The sequence below is a fragment of the Anguilla rostrata genome, chromosome 16, assembly GCF_018555375.3.
Source record: "Anguilla rostrata isolate EN2019 chromosome 16, ASM1855537v3, whole genome shotgun sequence".
In the NCBI taxonomy this organism is placed as follows: Eukaryota; Metazoa; Chordata; class Actinopteri; order Anguilliformes; family Anguillidae; genus Anguilla; species Anguilla rostrata.
In genome coordinates, this window is record NC_057948.1 from 14,790,724 (window position 1) to 14,807,943 (window position 17,220).

At 40.6% G+C, this 17,220-nt stretch overlaps 1 protein-coding gene across 3 annotated transcripts; it reads right to left on the reverse strand.

The window, feature by feature from the left end:
- Positions 1 to 853: 853 nt before the first annotated feature.
- LOC135241728 (ceramide synthase 2-like) lies at positions 854 to 13,855 on the reverse strand. Of its 3 annotated transcripts, XM_064312345.1 has the most exons (12): positions 12,053 to 12,393; positions 11,914 to 11,941; positions 9,009 to 9,182; positions 8,629 to 8,746; positions 8,058 to 8,176; positions 7,157 to 7,214; positions 6,127 to 6,177; positions 5,342 to 5,434; positions 4,995 to 5,123; positions 4,526 to 4,632; positions 3,098 to 3,251; positions 854 to 2,415 (listed from the first exon to the last, which is right to left on the reverse strand). In XM_064312345.1, exons 3-12 carry the CDS (start codon positions 9,179 to 9,181, stop codon positions 2,293 to 2,295), a joined length of 1,125 nt encoding a protein of 374 aa, XP_064168415.1. In that variant the 5' UTR covers position 9,182; positions 11,914 to 11,941; positions 12,053 to 12,393; the 3' UTR covers positions 854 to 2,292. The 3 variants fall into 3 exon arrangements, with proteins under 3 accessions (XP_064168415.1, XP_064168414.1, XP_064168416.1); XM_064312344.1 differs by lacking the exons at positions 11,914 to 11,941; positions 12,053 to 12,393 and adding an exon at positions 12,409 to 13,855; XM_064312346.1 differs by lacking the exons at positions 854 to 2,415; positions 11,914 to 11,941; positions 12,053 to 12,393 and adding exons at positions 4,158 to 4,207; positions 12,409 to 13,855 and having other exon boundaries at positions 3,115 to 3,251.
- Positions 13,856 to 17,220: the final 3,365 nt, after the last annotated feature.

Here is a 17,220-nt window from a genome sequence, read left to right on the forward strand (position 1 = left end):
ATGAATGAAGCTGATTACAAACAGATGTATTCCCTCTGTTACCCTTTGTGAAGGGAGCAGGGCATAATGGTTATATTCTGTGAGAGGAGCAGGATAGCGCAGTTTAAGATGACTTCACTGTGTCTGCTTTAATTTTCTCACTCTGCATGGGAATTCATTTGTTCTATATTGTATCAAATTGACTTAGTGGCTTTATCATATGGCGGTTATAAACAGGAAAAAGAACATTAGCTGTACCAACGCAGGGAAATGTGGCATTCGCATTTACAATGTAATATATGATGCCCTCTAGTGGCAGCACAAGTAAACTGCACAATTTTCTAGTCGTATTTTTCCTCGCGGTTTGCCATGTTTGTTGTCCAAGGAAAAATTACAGCTCTTTAGATAGAACATTGTTAATGGCTGGATTGTTATCAGCTGTAGTAATACGGAAAACAAAGAGACGTCTCAGGCGACACACAGCACGTGATGAGAAAGACTGCTCAGGAGACATGGGCATGTGAGGAGACACTGCCCTGGACACACAGCTCTGAAAAAAAAAAAAAACCTATGCCTTAACAGCATCAGTGCCCCTATTTATTTCATTAATGTATATCTGGTGATGGCCTCCATTAAAGTAATGACACACAACTGTGCAGCTGATTAGGACACAGACAGTGATGAAAATGCTTATTCAGATCTTCACCGAACATGGTTTATTGTACAATCTGAATAAAACAATCAAGTATTTATTTTTATGACTTATTTTATGGTCTCGGATATGCATGTTTCTTCAAATATTTCACATTTTACAATAAATGTGTGTATGATACTGTCCCTCATAACCATAGTATGGTCATACTTTCACATGTGGTCTAATCTCCAAAACACAAAATATTTGTATCCACAAAAATTCATACAAATGTCCGCAGTCATATAATTTAACCAATTACAGACTTAATTGTGCTTAATTGTTTCCTAGACTACATGGCCATCTATGGTCTCTCCCTTCACTTTCAACTTCTGCAGTTAATGTAAGTCTCAGTTTCAATGTTAATATGTGATGCCCTGTTTCCAACACACTTTAAATTTCTGTGTAGGGAATGGAATTTTGGCAGCTCTTTGGCCATTTATAAATATTTGAAATATGGACCATCTGAAATATGTTGTGACCAAAATGAAATATACACATGTATATATATATATATATATATATATATATATATATATATATATATATATATATATATATATATACATACATACATACATACATATATATCATGACATTTTGGGAAAACCTTAAAATGCATTACACTTTTCATAAGCAGTAACATTGACTTCATAAACTATGAATTAACTACCAGATATAAACACAATCAATACTGTAGGTGTGTGCATTTTATAAAGCATTTTCCAAGCACACTACTTCCATTGGCAGTTCTCATCATTCGAGAACATAGTAAAATAAAATAAAAAATTCAGCTCACATTGGAAGCCAGTTGTCAGCTTGTAAGGTCACGCTTTGAGGAATCCCCCACCACCTGGACCAAGGCCTCATACCGGTGTAATGATTTAAAAGCCTCTGCAGAGGAATCCAGCTGAAGATTCTGCACGGTGCGTAAATCCCGTCCTACTTGCTGTTTGGTTTCTGAAGTATGCAAAGTCAGCATAAAGTGTTGCAGTGCACTGGCCCAGAGTTGCTCCCGTCCTGAAGGAGGACTGTGATGCATGGCAGGATGCTCAGTGCCTGCTGTAGTACATAGGCCTTGAGCTGCTCATCAGGGCAGCAGCAGGAGGAAGGAAGGAAGGAGGCTCCACCAATCACTCTCCTTCTCACAGACCTGCCCCAGGGGCTGGAGCCATGTCCCCTGTGCCTCCCCATGCTCTCTGAACCCGGTCCTGTGGGGTCAAATATTCATGGTCCTGGGTATGTCTTAAAGAAGGTTTTGTGGGAAGACGAATTCCAGAAACAATGTGAAGAGTTTATCAGAGTATGACATGGACCAGCCCAGGGAAAGGGTGACCTCAGCATGATGGCTCAGACAGATCAGAGAGGGTTTCTCCAGCTGACATGAATTTGTTTTGTGTGTGTGTGTGTGTGTGCATGTGCGTTTGTGTGCGTGTGTGTGTGTGTATGCGTGGGCATGTGTCTGTGTGCGTATGTGTTGAAGGAAAACATTTTTCTAGATAATTTATCTCCACACCTTGAGTTGGAGTATAGAGTTAGTAATATATAATGTGTGTAATTTATGTGTAATGTGTGTTGCCGGTGGGCTTGAGCAGATTGTCCCCCGAGGCTGCAGGGGGGCATCAGTGATCCCTCTGAACACCTCCAGCTCCTGAGCCATTCTGCACTTTCAGATGAACTTCCTCTTCCTCTGGGCTCATCTCGTCCTCCTCTTCTTCGTGGTCACTTCTCTCGTCACCAGTCATCTGTGGAGGGGGCAGAGTGGAAGCAGAGGTGTGGGAGGGGGCACAAGCATACAGACATTAGCCTGATTGATTTCAATTTTGTTTCAATGAGAAATGAAATCATTTCATTAAACAACCCCATAAATATATACCACAGTTAGGAATTTTTATAAGTACATCCTCAAAAATATCACATCAAACCATAGATTGGACAGAATGCCTGAGAATCATGTACAATTTTTTCCCCCTATGCAATCATTATTACTGCAGAAAACAAGCCCAGGCAGAAGCATGTGGACTGGGAACATCTATAGGCAGCAGAATCCGCCAGAGGGAGCTGCAGCCATCCAGTGAACTCCTCCTGCACTGCTCTCTTTGGCAGTGTAAACTGACCCACAAAGCTCCCATAGGTTGAATAACCCTATTTACATAGCACACTGTCTGCAGGCCACACCTTACCTCACATCCTGTGTCCTTCACCTACCAAATAGCTCATAGCTAACCTCTATAGCATTATTATTCATACCCAGTATGCCATTTCAGTAATTAACTCTGTTTAGAAAATGCCCATAAGTGACACAGTGACAGAATTCCGATTTTCTTTTAAAAGTTATCTGTGGCCCAGAATTTCCCTCTGAAATCTGTATTTTCTGTAGAGGCCACTGTGGTTGTCTAAGAGCCCAGACTAGCGAGTGGTACTTACATTACCAAAAATGAACTTTTTGACCATGCGCAGGATCAGGTAGGCCCAGAACAGGTGCAGAAGCTGCAGGACCATAAGCATCAGGTTGAAAAAGTAGTACCCAAAGAATGGAGGGAAATCCAGGAGGGGATACACCCATGTGCAGTGGATCAGCCTGAAACACACACATGCAAGCACACACACACACGCACACACACACACACACCATGGTCACAACTGAACATCTTCATTAGTGCTATTCATATGCTGGGAACACATACTGAGGGAAGGAGCTGGTTTAATCCTTAGTGAGGTAATACAAAATAAACCAGCAGAACAGAATCCCTGCAGAGAGCTAAACACATTATGAAAGGTCCTGAAGGCACGTAGGAAAGACTTGCTCCCTAGCATAAGGCCATACAAGTGCTGTAGTCATGTAGTTGCAATTTGGGTTATTCTTTAATGGCCAGTGTACTGGGTTAAATGGTTGATGTGAAAGAGGGGACATTTTCTAGAGGAATTGCAGATCAGTGTAGATGGACTGAGCAGAATGCTGCTCTGGCTGCTGGTCACATGCTGCAGTTCAGGACACAAGAGTTTTGTTCATTTCTACCCTTCTGTGGTTATATTTGACATATAATGTGAACAGACAAACAGAACCGACAGTGAACAGAACAACCTAAGAGATATGAACCACAGAGTAACAGAATAACCCGTCAATCAAACAGGGTATCATCCAAGGATAATAAAGAATATGTCATTATCCCTGATAGGAACGCAGAAGTAGCATAAGATTTTCAATCTTCTTATACAATATACAGATTTGTTTTGTTAATATCACTGATGCAAAAAAAGCATTAAATGGAGTCATATTTTCCGCTGATGCAAAAAAAATGGAAATACACTTCTCCCTCTAAAACTGCAAGTTAACACATTTGAAATAGGTTTACAAGAGAACAGAATAATTTAACAGAAAGAACAGTACCATCTCATGCTTAGTAGTAGGCATCTTAATGTGACACATTGACCAAGGCATTTATTCATTAACACTGCTTGAAGCAGTTTAGCTTAAGCTGCATACCTTGTTCAATGAATGTTGAAATGAACGTTCTAATGAGTTCCCACTTGAGGCTTGTTTGATGGTAAGGCAAAAATAATGCAATTAGCCATTCCAACAAGTCTAACTGCATAATTCTAGCTACCGAAATCACAACCGGTACATTTTAACATCATTTTCAAAGGCATAAACATTTCAGTTGTGATTCACCCACATTCTCAAAGAGTTCATACAGTATCTCTGAGATTCTACCATACTAAATGCATGAACAAACAACACCCTCACCAACCAACACAAACATTCTGACAAATACGAAAGCATGCACGTACACACACATGCATGAATGTCACATAAATAATTTATATTTATATTAATAAAAATCACATTTTTACCAGAAAGGATAGATGATCAGTCTTGTTACCATGAACACCAGAGCAAACACTACAAAGATAGCATTACAGGTTTTCTCCCACTTGGCATAGTTGAATAACTTTCCAGACTAGAGAAAAAAGAAAAACAGAAAAATAAACTTAAGGTTATACACAAAGACTAGACTAAAATTTTTATGTTTCACTTTCAATTACCATGTATTTGGCTGCAAACACTGTGACTTCATCAATATACAGCAAGGGCACACAACAGGGGCTGATCCATTTCAGTATTTTGTGCCAACTTCTGCTTATTATTGAATAAATTCACTCAATAACATCTTGATCTGACATTTGTACAAGCCCCAGCTACAGCCGCAGACTGCAAGTGTATTCTAGAGAAAAAAAAAACTGAGGCAATTGGTTGGAACAAAAACCAGCATGTAGACCAGCCCTAGACTCTAGACAGCAGCACCAGTTTAGCAGGAGTTACCTCCAGAAAGACATCAGAGGCATCATGGACAAGCATCACCATGGTCCCAATGCGGATGTAGTTAGCACACCAGGAGAAGGCCAGGAGAATCAAGGTGGCCAAATGGTGGATAATCTGTTCTTTAAAGTCCTGAAAACAAATATGAAATTATACTACAGAATGTGCAATCATCTTGTATCTAAGGATACATTCTATATTACAGTATAATTTGTTGTTATTGCAATGATCCCAAATCCTTACTATTTGCTTGTAATACACCTCATCTCATTTGTTCCTTGATGTCTGTGTTTCACTGATTGTCATCTTGATGTTTGTTTTCTGGATGTTGGCATGGTGATGGGACTCACCTTTCTTTTGACGTCAAATGCCACGCTGAACAACAGTGACCCGTAGAAGCTCATCTCTATGATGTAGTACCAGTACTGGGAGTCCAGCATCGACTGCACAGGTACAACCAACAGGAGATCATTATCAGACACAGAGACACAGCAGAGACACAAGCAGAGGCACAACACAGCTGGTCACAATCAACGACACAACACAGTTAAACGTAGTCAGGAACACAGCACAGCTGAACAGTTAGACACACATCAAGGCCATTTGCCTCCACCATAGCACAGTTAAGACACAATAGTACACATTGGAGCTTCATTCCATAGACTACACTTAAATTGTTCCTTTGTGTACGTGCGTGTGAGTATGTGTGTGTGTGTGTATGTTTATTTGAGGTCTTATATTATCCTGGTGTGTGCCTGACGCTTCAGCAAACATCACCGTTCGTCAGAATGGAACCTTTAGCTGCAGCAGAATCTGTTTCTATTTTGTTTAAACTCCGGTTCACCCTCCCACACATTTGTCTTTATCTTTAAATAAAGATTGGAACTTTGTACCGCAGACAAATGAGGACGGGAGGGTTGGCAGGGACATTTATGACAGGGATCATAAATGAGTGTTACTCAAGCATTCATTAGCTGTGTACGGGCAGCAGAAAATACAATACACTGGCATCCACACAAGCTCAAACTAAAATACGTAAAATTCAGAGTGTGATGAGATTGCTTATATTTCTGTGCCATACATGAGGTGAGATCAGTCTGCTACGAAGCTAAACCTGCGTGGTGAATATACATACCTGCTTTGGAAACCCCGCCCACACCTCTCGAGTGTCATAAAACCATGGCTTCTGGATAACAGAGAGGCGAGAGTGTCAGCCACAGGCATAGTGGTTAGTAGTCTCTATTCCTGTCCCTGTACAGTGAGCTACCATCACACATCTAAACCCTTCCTCCTGTCTTCTGCCTGGCCTGGCTCTCTCTCTTTCACACACAAACCAAATGAGGCGGTATGATCCTATGATCCTGAAGCTGGGGACATGACTAATTTGCTCAGTCAATAAATCAGGACTCACACTCTGCCATGTGGCGCTATCCACTGCAAAATTGTTATCAATCTATACTCTTACCCAACTCAAACACTACCATGAAAAGTATATAATTTAAAAGACAAATTTTAGAACTAGTAAGACTACAAACAAAAAATATATATATTTTCCAAAGTAAATATGCAGAATCGTTACATCAGAAAGTGTGCAAATTGTATGAAAACTTCAACAATAAATACACAAGAGTGTTGAGCAGGAACGGTGCAATTTTTGCTGTTTTACTGTACATACACTTTGACAAATGCTAAAAATATTTGGCATATTTATGGGCAATGCAGGTACATTAGTGTCTTGATCAGTGGTTTGGACTGCTGTCCAGAGAGAGAGAGAGAGCCCTCTGTGGGCCTCTGCTTGTCCTTTAGCAGCACTGAGGATGTGTTCATGCATGAAACCAGCAGAAAAACAAAACCCGTTGGAAAGAAATCCCTCAGGAGTCAAGACACCTCTCTGCAGGACTACACTCACAATGGGAGAAACCCCACAGGGATGACTATATATATGTATGTACACACACACATACAATATATATGTTTGTGAATAAAATCAAAGTAAAATTGTTCATGGTATAATAATTATATTTTAAGCCATTTTTGGTTCAAAGGTCTGACCCTTCTGAGTCCAGACAAGCTGAGACTTGAACTCTTGTGTGTAGGCTGAGATGTTTCAGAGACCCTTCCCTTCAGAGTGAACGTGGAATGAAATCACACTGCTGGACACTTACATCATACAATGCTATCAGCCCTCCGACGAATGCTGACAGATAGAAGGTGAATCTCCAACTGCAGAGAGAAAAGATGAAGCTATTCAGTGAGGCTATATAACATAACCTTCATATCACCATAATCACCATGTAGTATTACTCTTTCCACAAAATAAAATGTTACAGAGGCTGATAATACCACTAACTTTAATTACAGAACAATTAACATAGCTTAATAAAAATGACAACATCTGTTGCAATCAAAGGTGGACATAAAAGCTTAACGGAAGTGTAATATTTGCTAACTGCCCAGTCTTTCGTTATCTAGTGACTGTTAGATGATGTAAAAGGTAAAGTGTTTGCTAGCTGATTAGCTTATGATAATTAAATTAGGTAGCATGCTCCATCCACCCATTTATTATCTATACCCGCACCTGAGCAGGGTCACAGGGAGGTAGCATTCTATGTTTTACAATTTTATGGAAAGTACCCTCATCCTCTTACAAACATGAACTTTTGAAATGTACATTTGTTTTAAGTGATAGTTAGTGTGTGCTGTGCTGTGAATTCCACTAAATTTTAATTTGTAAAATTCAAATTTTATTCTTTTTTAGTAATGGTAAATAAAAAGTGCTAAACATTTTCTAATAATAATCACCAATAGCTCAGTTAGAGGTGGTATGTGAAGTTAATTTAAATGTATCTTCATAGCTGTGGAAGGAATAAGCCGAGTGATTTAATCTTTATATGGTACTAAGGGCCAGAACCACAGCAATAAGTAACCCTGGCAGATAGCAGATCTGTTTTTGCCTGTTTCATTAACAAGCAAAATATCATTACACAAAATATATATTAAAATGTTCATTTGATAACAAATAAAATTACACACCTTTTTCAGATAACATTAATACAATTTCTTTACCTGGCCTCCCTAAACTTCTTCAGAATTCCTGGTCTGTCCTGGTTGCGCCTTTGGCGAAACCAGCGCTCCACCTGTCTGCTGGACCAGCCACATTTCTTTGATAGCCCATCAATTTCCGACTATAAGAGAAACCTCAGATAAGCAGCGGTTGCAAAATGCATTATCTGCACACACAAACACACACACTCTCATACACATAGATACATTCATGTACCATGTACACCTGTTGTCTAGAGCTATCCGTGCCATGTGCTTCAGTGAGCATAGAATAAACGTTGTGTTCTTTACACTTTAAACATTAACATATATATAAATGAAGACTATCAGCATGCAGTTTATAATGCCTATGGATGGCTATAATGCTGTAAGGAAAATTTTAAAAGATTACAGATCCTTAGTTTTGTGAATAAGAAGAGGGGCACCATTGATGCAAGCTGCATTAAAACAGAAGCTTGTGGTGTCAAAATGAGAAGGATCACAGACGTTTGGTGGTTGTAATAAGGAGAACCATAAAAAGCCATATCTATGGTGAAAATGGAATTCACCTGGGCAGGTGGGGTCTGTACAGTACCTGTGTGGGGGTTCTGCTGAATGAGCGGTAGTGTCTCTCCAAGATAACGCTGTCTGCAGCTCTGTGCCGGACCCTGTCCCGGATCCCAAAGGAGGCTGCAAAGGGTGTGGCAATCAACCTGTGGGAAACTAGATCTGTTAGGGATGGGCTTCAGTGACCATCCTGGATTCATTCAAAACCAGGAGCCTGATTTTATCTGGTATAATACTTGGGTGAAGCTATCAGGAAAATGTGCCCATCATAATCCCTCTGCTGTGTGTCCTCCTCATTAAGCTCATCATAGAAACTGACCACTCCTTGGATTGCAGCCTAGGAAAGCAGAACTAAATACAGGCATTTTTATAGGTTGTGTAACACATTTAAAGGCAGGTATAGCTTACCTCTCAAACAGGTATCTGATTATGAGAAAGGCTATGGAGTATGGCACCGTGACGTAGAGGTGCGATGCTTTGGCGTAGACTCGCCCTTGACTGTCTTCTAGGTCGGACCATGTCAGATTGACAGGGAGCCAGATCCGGTCCCACCAGAACCATTCACTGATCGTCTGCAGCATCCTGAACCGGGGACAGAACACAACTGGGTCAGTGCTGTGGGCATGTCTATAAGGGTTTCCCTCTGTGAGGAGCAGCCTCGGACCAACAAGTTCTTTCAAGGAGAGTCATTTTTCCTGAAGAGTCTCCAGGAAACCATTTCTCCATTGGAACAGCATACAATTTTAATTTTTGTTCCTGTTCTGGATTCTCTGCATTCATTCATCATGTACATAGTGACTGGTTGAATCAAGGAATGTATGGCAGGTATGTCCTAGTCATCAAACTAGTGATTTTGTCATGATTGTTGTGACTGGCTGATGGTTGTTATGGCTGTTCACATCTGTAGGCTGAATACTGGCATTCTGAGTGGTCACAAAACCAACATTTCACAATCCAGTTCCCATACTTCACAATAAATATAGCGTAGAATTGGTTATGCAACTCCAAAGTTTGCTGTTGTGCAATGGCTTCATTAATTATGCCACCAAAGAGAAGCAGCAATGATCCTAACATGATCAATGCTTTCAGCACAGCCCCAACACAACATGATTAATGCTCTGATCACAGACATCTATACAGTACAGAGTAAGGTAAGTGCACAGGGAGTATACAGCATGTACCAAGCTCCCAGCTCTAGTGGCAGTCTAGTGTCTGGCAGCAGGGGGATTCGTGTTAAACTGTACAGTCATACTGTCTGACCACCTATCAGCAGCGTGGGAACTGTTAGCTCTCAGCCCCAGGAGGACAATGAGGGTGGGACTACACCTGAGCAGGTAAGAACGAGCCAGAGCACAGGGCCTCTCTCTTCCTGTGAAATAATGCCTCTCTCACCCCGTGAAACTCGATCATTCCTGAATCACTATCCAAAACTGCCTGGCCAGTGCTCTATCAGTTTGAACAAAAGCAGCAATGCCTGTCCCATGGCTCCTGCTCTAAGCAATAACAAGAAATGCCAGGATGAATCTATTATTTGAAAAAATGTACTATAAATATGAGAATTCAATTCAATTTGTCTACTCTCTTTTACCAGAGATACTGTCATGAACATTCTTTACAATATAATATGAAAACATGAAAATTAAGCATGAATTCCTGAATAAATAAATAAGTAAATAAATAAATAAATAAATAAATCACAACCAAAAACTTCCCCAGTGGGATAAAAAACACGAGGTAAAACTAACCTGATGGAGAGAAATCTCAAGAGGGAGAGAGGGAGCCCGTCCTTGACGGTTGGACCAGTGCCAGTAGCTATAGTTAGGCTAAATGGTACTGTAATAGGGAGGTAGTGGGGAATCTACTGGCTAATCATTTCAGTGGTTGGGCAGATTTTAGATCAGGGTATTAGACTAACTGGTAAAAAAAGATCAAGCACATCAAGTGCATATCAATAGGCAAATCAGGAAAGCAAGGCGATACATATAGGCCTCCAGGTTGCATTGTAGTGTGCAGAAACCAGAAGAGGGTCAGCCTACTAGGTGAATATTGACATATAATCCAAAGGGTAGATCAGAGGGATGGGTCTGCTAACGGGCATTTCTACTAAGAAAATTTAAAACTCCAGTTTTTACTGTCTAGGTACCAGGCAGCACATTGCACTTGTACATCTTGCACTGACCATAAAAAAGAAGTGATATTTATCTCTGTACATATCACAAGCTTGCCTCTCACATTATCAAATCATGATGAATCAAAAGGAAATAAAGACAGGTCCATGCAACACGCCTATCAAACTACACTCAGATATCATTATTACTAAGGGTTGTTAAAGTTTTACTATCATAAAGCTCAATTTTCTGTGATCTCATGGGACAGGTGAAAGGAAAAATGTGGCTTGCTCAGAATGTGCTTAGTGACCAATCACAGGGTGCAGAGCATGTGACAACTCATTCTTCTCATGGGTAACCTTCCTAATGTACAACACACCCACTCCACCACCACCACCACCATCAGAAACTCCCTCCAGTATGGCCACGAATAATGGCATCTTCCATCACAATAATCGGAGGCAAACAGTTCCCCGGTTCAACAGTCACAGACATTCTCAGATGTATGAAAGGAGACAGGAATGCAAATTAAGGAATACAATTTCATTAGTAGTCTGAATGATCAGAAGCTGCCATGTAAAGTCAAGCAGTTCTGAAGCACTTTTGTCTTCCTGCTCATGTTGCTTTAACAGGATTTAAAGAGACACCATATGCTCGGGGGCACCCAGGTAAACAGTACCAGAATACCTTGTAATTTCTGAACAAATACAGGCCACTAAATTACAGAAGAAAACAAAGAGCAAAGAAGCAAAACAAACACGACTTAAATGTCATGGCGCAATTCATATCCAGCTTGGTCAGTTATCCAAGAGCGCTTGTGTTTACTAAGGGTTAGTATCCATGGGGATTTGGACCTACCTCCGGCAGGGAATAAGAGCTCTTACAGCACTTTGGCACTGAATGTCTAATTATATATTTTTGGTGCTGGATTTTATACAGAAAACACCGGTATGGAATTTGGAAGAGAAATTTTAAGCTTTGTTAACAAGCTGCTGACTCAAGAAAAGTAAATATTATAGAACTATTTTTTCAAAGAAGCCAGTATTCTGAAGTATTCTGAATACTTCTGAAGAAGTATTCTGACCAGCTGAAAGAACGTCAATGAAAAAGGCCTCTCGCCACACAGTACTTCTATTATTCTCTGCATCCATGCGAATATAGTAGTGGCAGGGACGCTGACTGGGCTGAAACTCCCATCTACTCACCTTTTCCACCTCAGTTTCTCTTCTTTTCCTGAAAAAGGTTATTTTCTCCTCCAGTAAACCGCAAATCTCTCCGAGTGTGAGACAGCTGTTTCCTGCTTAAATTCTGCAGGGTGCCGAGAACAACGAGGAGCACACTCACTCAGCCTCGGTGAGATGAAAAGCGGAGACTTTAAACCCGGCTCAAGTCCACCCTCACTGCCGCTGTTCACAGAGGCTGCCCTGCTCCCGCCCTGCTCCAGGTGAGATGCAGAGCACGCTCACCTTTCCCTCACGCTGATCTCAGCAAGCTAACTGGGACAGCGGCGCGCACACACACACACACCGGCACAGAAACACAGGCGCACAGCAGCACATGGGCGCGTGCACACACACACACACACACACACTGGAGAAGAATCACTCTTTGAAAGTCTTTAGGGTCACACCCAGCTAAGCTGCAATCCACATTGTGGCTGTTTCGCGGCAGAGTGACGCAGGATAATGGAATGACCATACCTGCAGAAAGGAGAGCCCTGAGGCCCCGCCCCGTGAGGGGGAGGGAGGGACATTGTGCTGTGAGGGAGTAACGGGGGGAGTTCAAAGGGGTGCATTCACAGACGAGTCCTGCTAAAGACAGAGTGATTAGACAACAGGAGCACGCAGCGGGGTGGGAGTACAGCACCACACACCCACAATGCACACGTTCACTTTTTAATCCTTTGTTACATTCATGACATAACAAGTTTGTCTGCATGAATCTAAAACAGCACAATGACACAGCATCATTTATAACACAGTGAGTCTGCCTGCATGAGACTATAGCTTCATGGCCTCCATGAGTGCACTGCTGGACAGAGTGTGGGTAAAGGTAGGCGTGTGTGTTTACTCAGAGAAAAGCTGTTTCCCCGGAGGGGAACTCCACAGGGAGGAACTGCTCCTGAGTCTCCACAGCATGTTTGACCAAAGGTGCCTGTAGAATGGGGAGTCTCATTCCAGGGAAGATCAAGGGAAATCAAGAACTCAAAGCCAGTATTCAATCAATTAATCAGAAGAGAAAATTTATAATCACAAAGTGTTTATTTTATGTATGTAATTTCCATTATAAATACTAAACAGTTCTTACCATTCATGAACGTTTCTCTGGGGAAAGATTGCCCCCTACTGTAAGATAATTTCTACTACAAATATCCCTGCCTTCGTTACCCGTTTGTATAAAATTTGAAATCAGAACGCCACAAAATGTGTAAAACAAGAGCACTAGACTATTAGAACATTGTTAGATGACATGGTAAGCATTGCACCACAGTGCACTAACTAACAATAGCATCAACATCATAGACACATTTCCTTATTGCCATGCATCGCATATCCATAATTTTGTCCACAACCAGGCCTACAGAGTCTCACAGAGCCCTTGTGAGATGAAGAGAAAGCAGGAGAGTACAATCTTGAGAGCAATGCATCAGGCACCATCAACACGCTGCCAGGGGGTAGTTATACTGCAAACAAAGGAGAGCTTTTCACATGCCTTAAAGCACACATAAAGCACACTTAAACAAAGACACTCTCCCGCAGCTCTGATGACAACACACTGGTGAGAAAACAAGAGTCTCGTTAGCATTACAATCTGGGGGAATGCACGGTAAATAGAGGCTTCTTTTAAAATTCAGTTAAACAATTTTTGCTTGTTTCGGTAGTAAATACATTTGCATACATGTATACATGCTGTCCTTTTATCTTTATAGCCATATCAAGGCATGCACCTCTGCAATGGAAAACAACCACAAACTCCTTCCATCTCTGACTGCCATACCATCAAACTAGCTGAAACTCAAACTCTCAAATCAACTTAGTTAAAGGGGAACAAACTCAAATAAACTTTGTTAAAGGGGAACTTATTGCGCATCAAAAAAGAACATGAACTGTATGGGAATGTGTTCCAGGATCACAGTGTAATGTGTAAATATGCATTTGTTCAATTTCATTATTCACATATGATCAAGTGGCAGGAAAGAACAAGATTGTTCCGAAAATATCGTGTTGCATGCATCATATGTGCAGGACTACAGAAAAAGGATCTGTTCCTGTTAGGTACAGCAAGACACAGGAACAGTTGGTGATTGTGACAGAGTGCATGGAAGATCAAACGCTGCAACATTTTCCAGTGGAACAAAGACCAATTGATTAGATTTTGGTATAGGTCCAGGCCGAGCCTGAACTACCAGTTTCTGAGTACCACAGACACAGCACAAATTTCACAAGATATCATCTACTGTCAGGATTCATGCAAAGAAATATTCCAAGTTTTGATCAGATATTCCCTGTACTAACTCCTTCTCAAAAAAAAAAAAGCCCTAAAAAAAAAAGACAGGTAGGGTTGTGCAGAATCATTATGGCCAGTACATGGAATATCTGTTTAAAAGTCCAGCAATATGACTGTCTTTGAACTCCACGTTTCAATAGCCCTCATTACTTGCAAGTCTATTATTATAATGAAGTTAGCTCCACACTAGGTGGCAACAGGTACCTTATACTATGATATTGGGATAGCATATGCCGACTGCCAAGTTAAAGATTCTCAGGCCATACACGACAAATTAGACATTAATGTAACTGTATATTTACTGAAGCATACACAATATACTGTATTACACATCAATACAGCACTATATCCAAACACATATCAATATATTACATGTTTATAAAGCACATATCCATGCTGTTTTTTTGTGGAAAATGTGCAACATACATGCAAATCTGGAAGAGAATTGCTAGTTGTAAATACAGAAACCTTGCACAGGATGAGGCCTTGGCCTCTTGGGCAGTTTTAGAAGCGTGTTCACTGGCTTCAATCACAACTCTACCAACTGTGAAAGACCCCTGTGACCAGGACACACATACATCTTACCTTACTGAATTAACTGCCACACATGCACATACCCATTGCATTACATTTTAGGCATATAGCAGACAGCTGCCATTCTTTACATGTAATGAATTCATACAACTGGATATTTACTGAAACAGTGCAGTGCAGCACCTAGGAATCAACCCTATGACCTTGTATAATGATTAAAAATAAATAACCCTAAATAATGGTTAAGGAACTGGGTTTCAAGCCCAGTAATTATGCTGTTATGCTACGCTGCCTCGCCCTCCCCTCTTGTGTAGCTTGTCCTTGGAAGCTGGCCAGGATTCTTACATCACCTTCTTGTATCATGCATTCCTCTATGTAAGTGTATAACAGGCCATTGGTTACTCAACTTTTCATAATTACATTACATTACATTACAGGCATTTAGCAGACGCTCTTATCCAGAGCGACTTACACAACTTTTTTACATAATGGCATACCTATTGGTAAGAATGCCCTAAAAACCTATTTTAACTAACATGTGCACAAGGTATTGCTCAAATGTTCAAAGATACTCTACTTCTTGATGAATTAATTAATTAATAATTTTGCAAAGACTACAATGTACTGCAAGCACTTGTCCACATCAGGGTCAATAATGCCAAGTTAGAGAGAAGTAATAACAAGATAAACAAGAAGAGAAGCATTCTAGAGCCGCCCCCTTTTTTTCTGCCTGGAATCTTTCCAAATAATTAAAACATATGACATGTCCCCATTATTACAGCCGGTTTTGGTGTTTGGACCCCATTGCCTGTTGATGGATTTGTATTTTTCATGCACATGACACAGGGGAGCATGTGAGAAGGATTAACTGTTCCAATCACATGCTGCCTGTTAATGAGAATGCTGCATGGAGGCTAGGGCGGCAGTGTAGCACAGTGGGTAAGGAACTGGGCTTGTAACCGAAAGGTCGCAGGTTCGATTCCCGGGTAGGACACTGCCGTTGTACCCTTGAGCAAGGTACTTAACCTGCATTGCTTCAGTATATATCCAGCTGTATAAATGGATACAATGTAACAATGCTATGTAAAAAGTTGTGTAAGTTGCTCTGGATAAGAGCGTCTGCTAAATGCCTGTAATGTAATGTAATGTAATGAGGCTAACTGCACTCATATGCTAACAGAGGGAAAGTATAGATTATAAAGATGTGAGTTCCACTAAATTGTGTTCATCATATTGATTGAGCATTGGAGAACAAATGGGGGTCAGAACAGCTGAGACACTGACCCATTTCAAGCGACGACTGAAGACTCACCTCTTCAGGCTGCACCTCTCCCCATCCCTCCCTACCCCCCTGTAAATGACTGTAAGCTTAGGGTTGTAACTAGGCAGCTGTTTCGTAGGTGACTTAGGTGCATTAACTGTCTTAACTACTGCTTGTATTTTTTTCCATAGACTGCGTTGTTGTCGTTCTCGTTGTGAAAGTGTTAATCAGTTTAACCTTCAGGGTCCAAGTTGAACTATGCTAACTTGTTCCCTGCACTTGGACCGGTACTTCTCTCTAGGGTTTTCGTCATACTTGTTCCTGGTTATGGTTATCCACTTTGTTGTACGTCGCTCTGGATAAGAGCGTCTGCCAAATGCCTGTAATGTAATGTAATGTAATTTTAAATGGTTATAGTTATGAAATATGAATTGCATTGTTACTTGTACATTATGTCTATTACGGTGACTGTTACTAACTTTCCTGTGTTTTTACGGCCTGGATACTGTATCAATGAATGACATGAATGACACTGATTGAGTGTTGGAGAACAAATGGGTTAGAAACAGAAATAGAAATGGGCTAACATGGATGTAAAATCTAAACTGTACTTGCATCATGTACCATGCAGATTTACCACAGTTCTAGGCTAACTGTCCCCATACACAGTGAGGCAGAGGGTTAGGGGCAATGAAAAAAAACCCACTATTGAGAAGAACAAATGAAAATAAACACAGAATTTGCTAAACATTGCTAAAACATTTGCTTAATAAACTTCCAATACCAAATATATCATAACGATGATTTTACAGACTACCTTTAAATGCATTTACAAATCATTTTCCTTTACACTTCATTTCTACAAACACAGTTCATTCTTATATTTAAAATATTTTTGTCTAAACTTTTATAAAAACTTGTAGGCTTATCTTTTAAATGGTTATGGTGATGACCGGGATTACTTGACGTGTCTTGAATATATGACAACCGCAAGAAAATACAGTATTCTCTCATTTTAGTAACTCTATAGTATGCTAGGCTGCCCAATCGCTGTATTATATCGGTGTATCATATTCAGTTATGAAACTATGTTCTTCATTGTTTTCTCTTTTTTTAATTTTAATTTTTGGTTTCCGTCGATAGAAACCATGGTTTCCACAAGCATCCATCAATATAACATGCCGATCTGCGAAAATATGCGCAGCGGAAC

Coding starts and splice junctions, on each gene's coding strand:
- LOC135241728 (XM_064312344.1), bottom strand. CDS start 12,503: ATGCACCCCTTTGAACTCCCCCCGTTACTCCCTCACAGCACAATGTCC. Junction 8,747..9,008: donor ATCAGATACCTGTTTGAGAG/GTAAGCTATACC, acceptor AGTTTCCCACAG/GTTGATTGCCACACCCTTTG. Junction 3,252..4,525: donor CTGATCATCTATCCTTTCTG/GTAAAAATGTGA, acceptor TGTGTGTTTCAG/GCTGATCCACTGCACATGGG.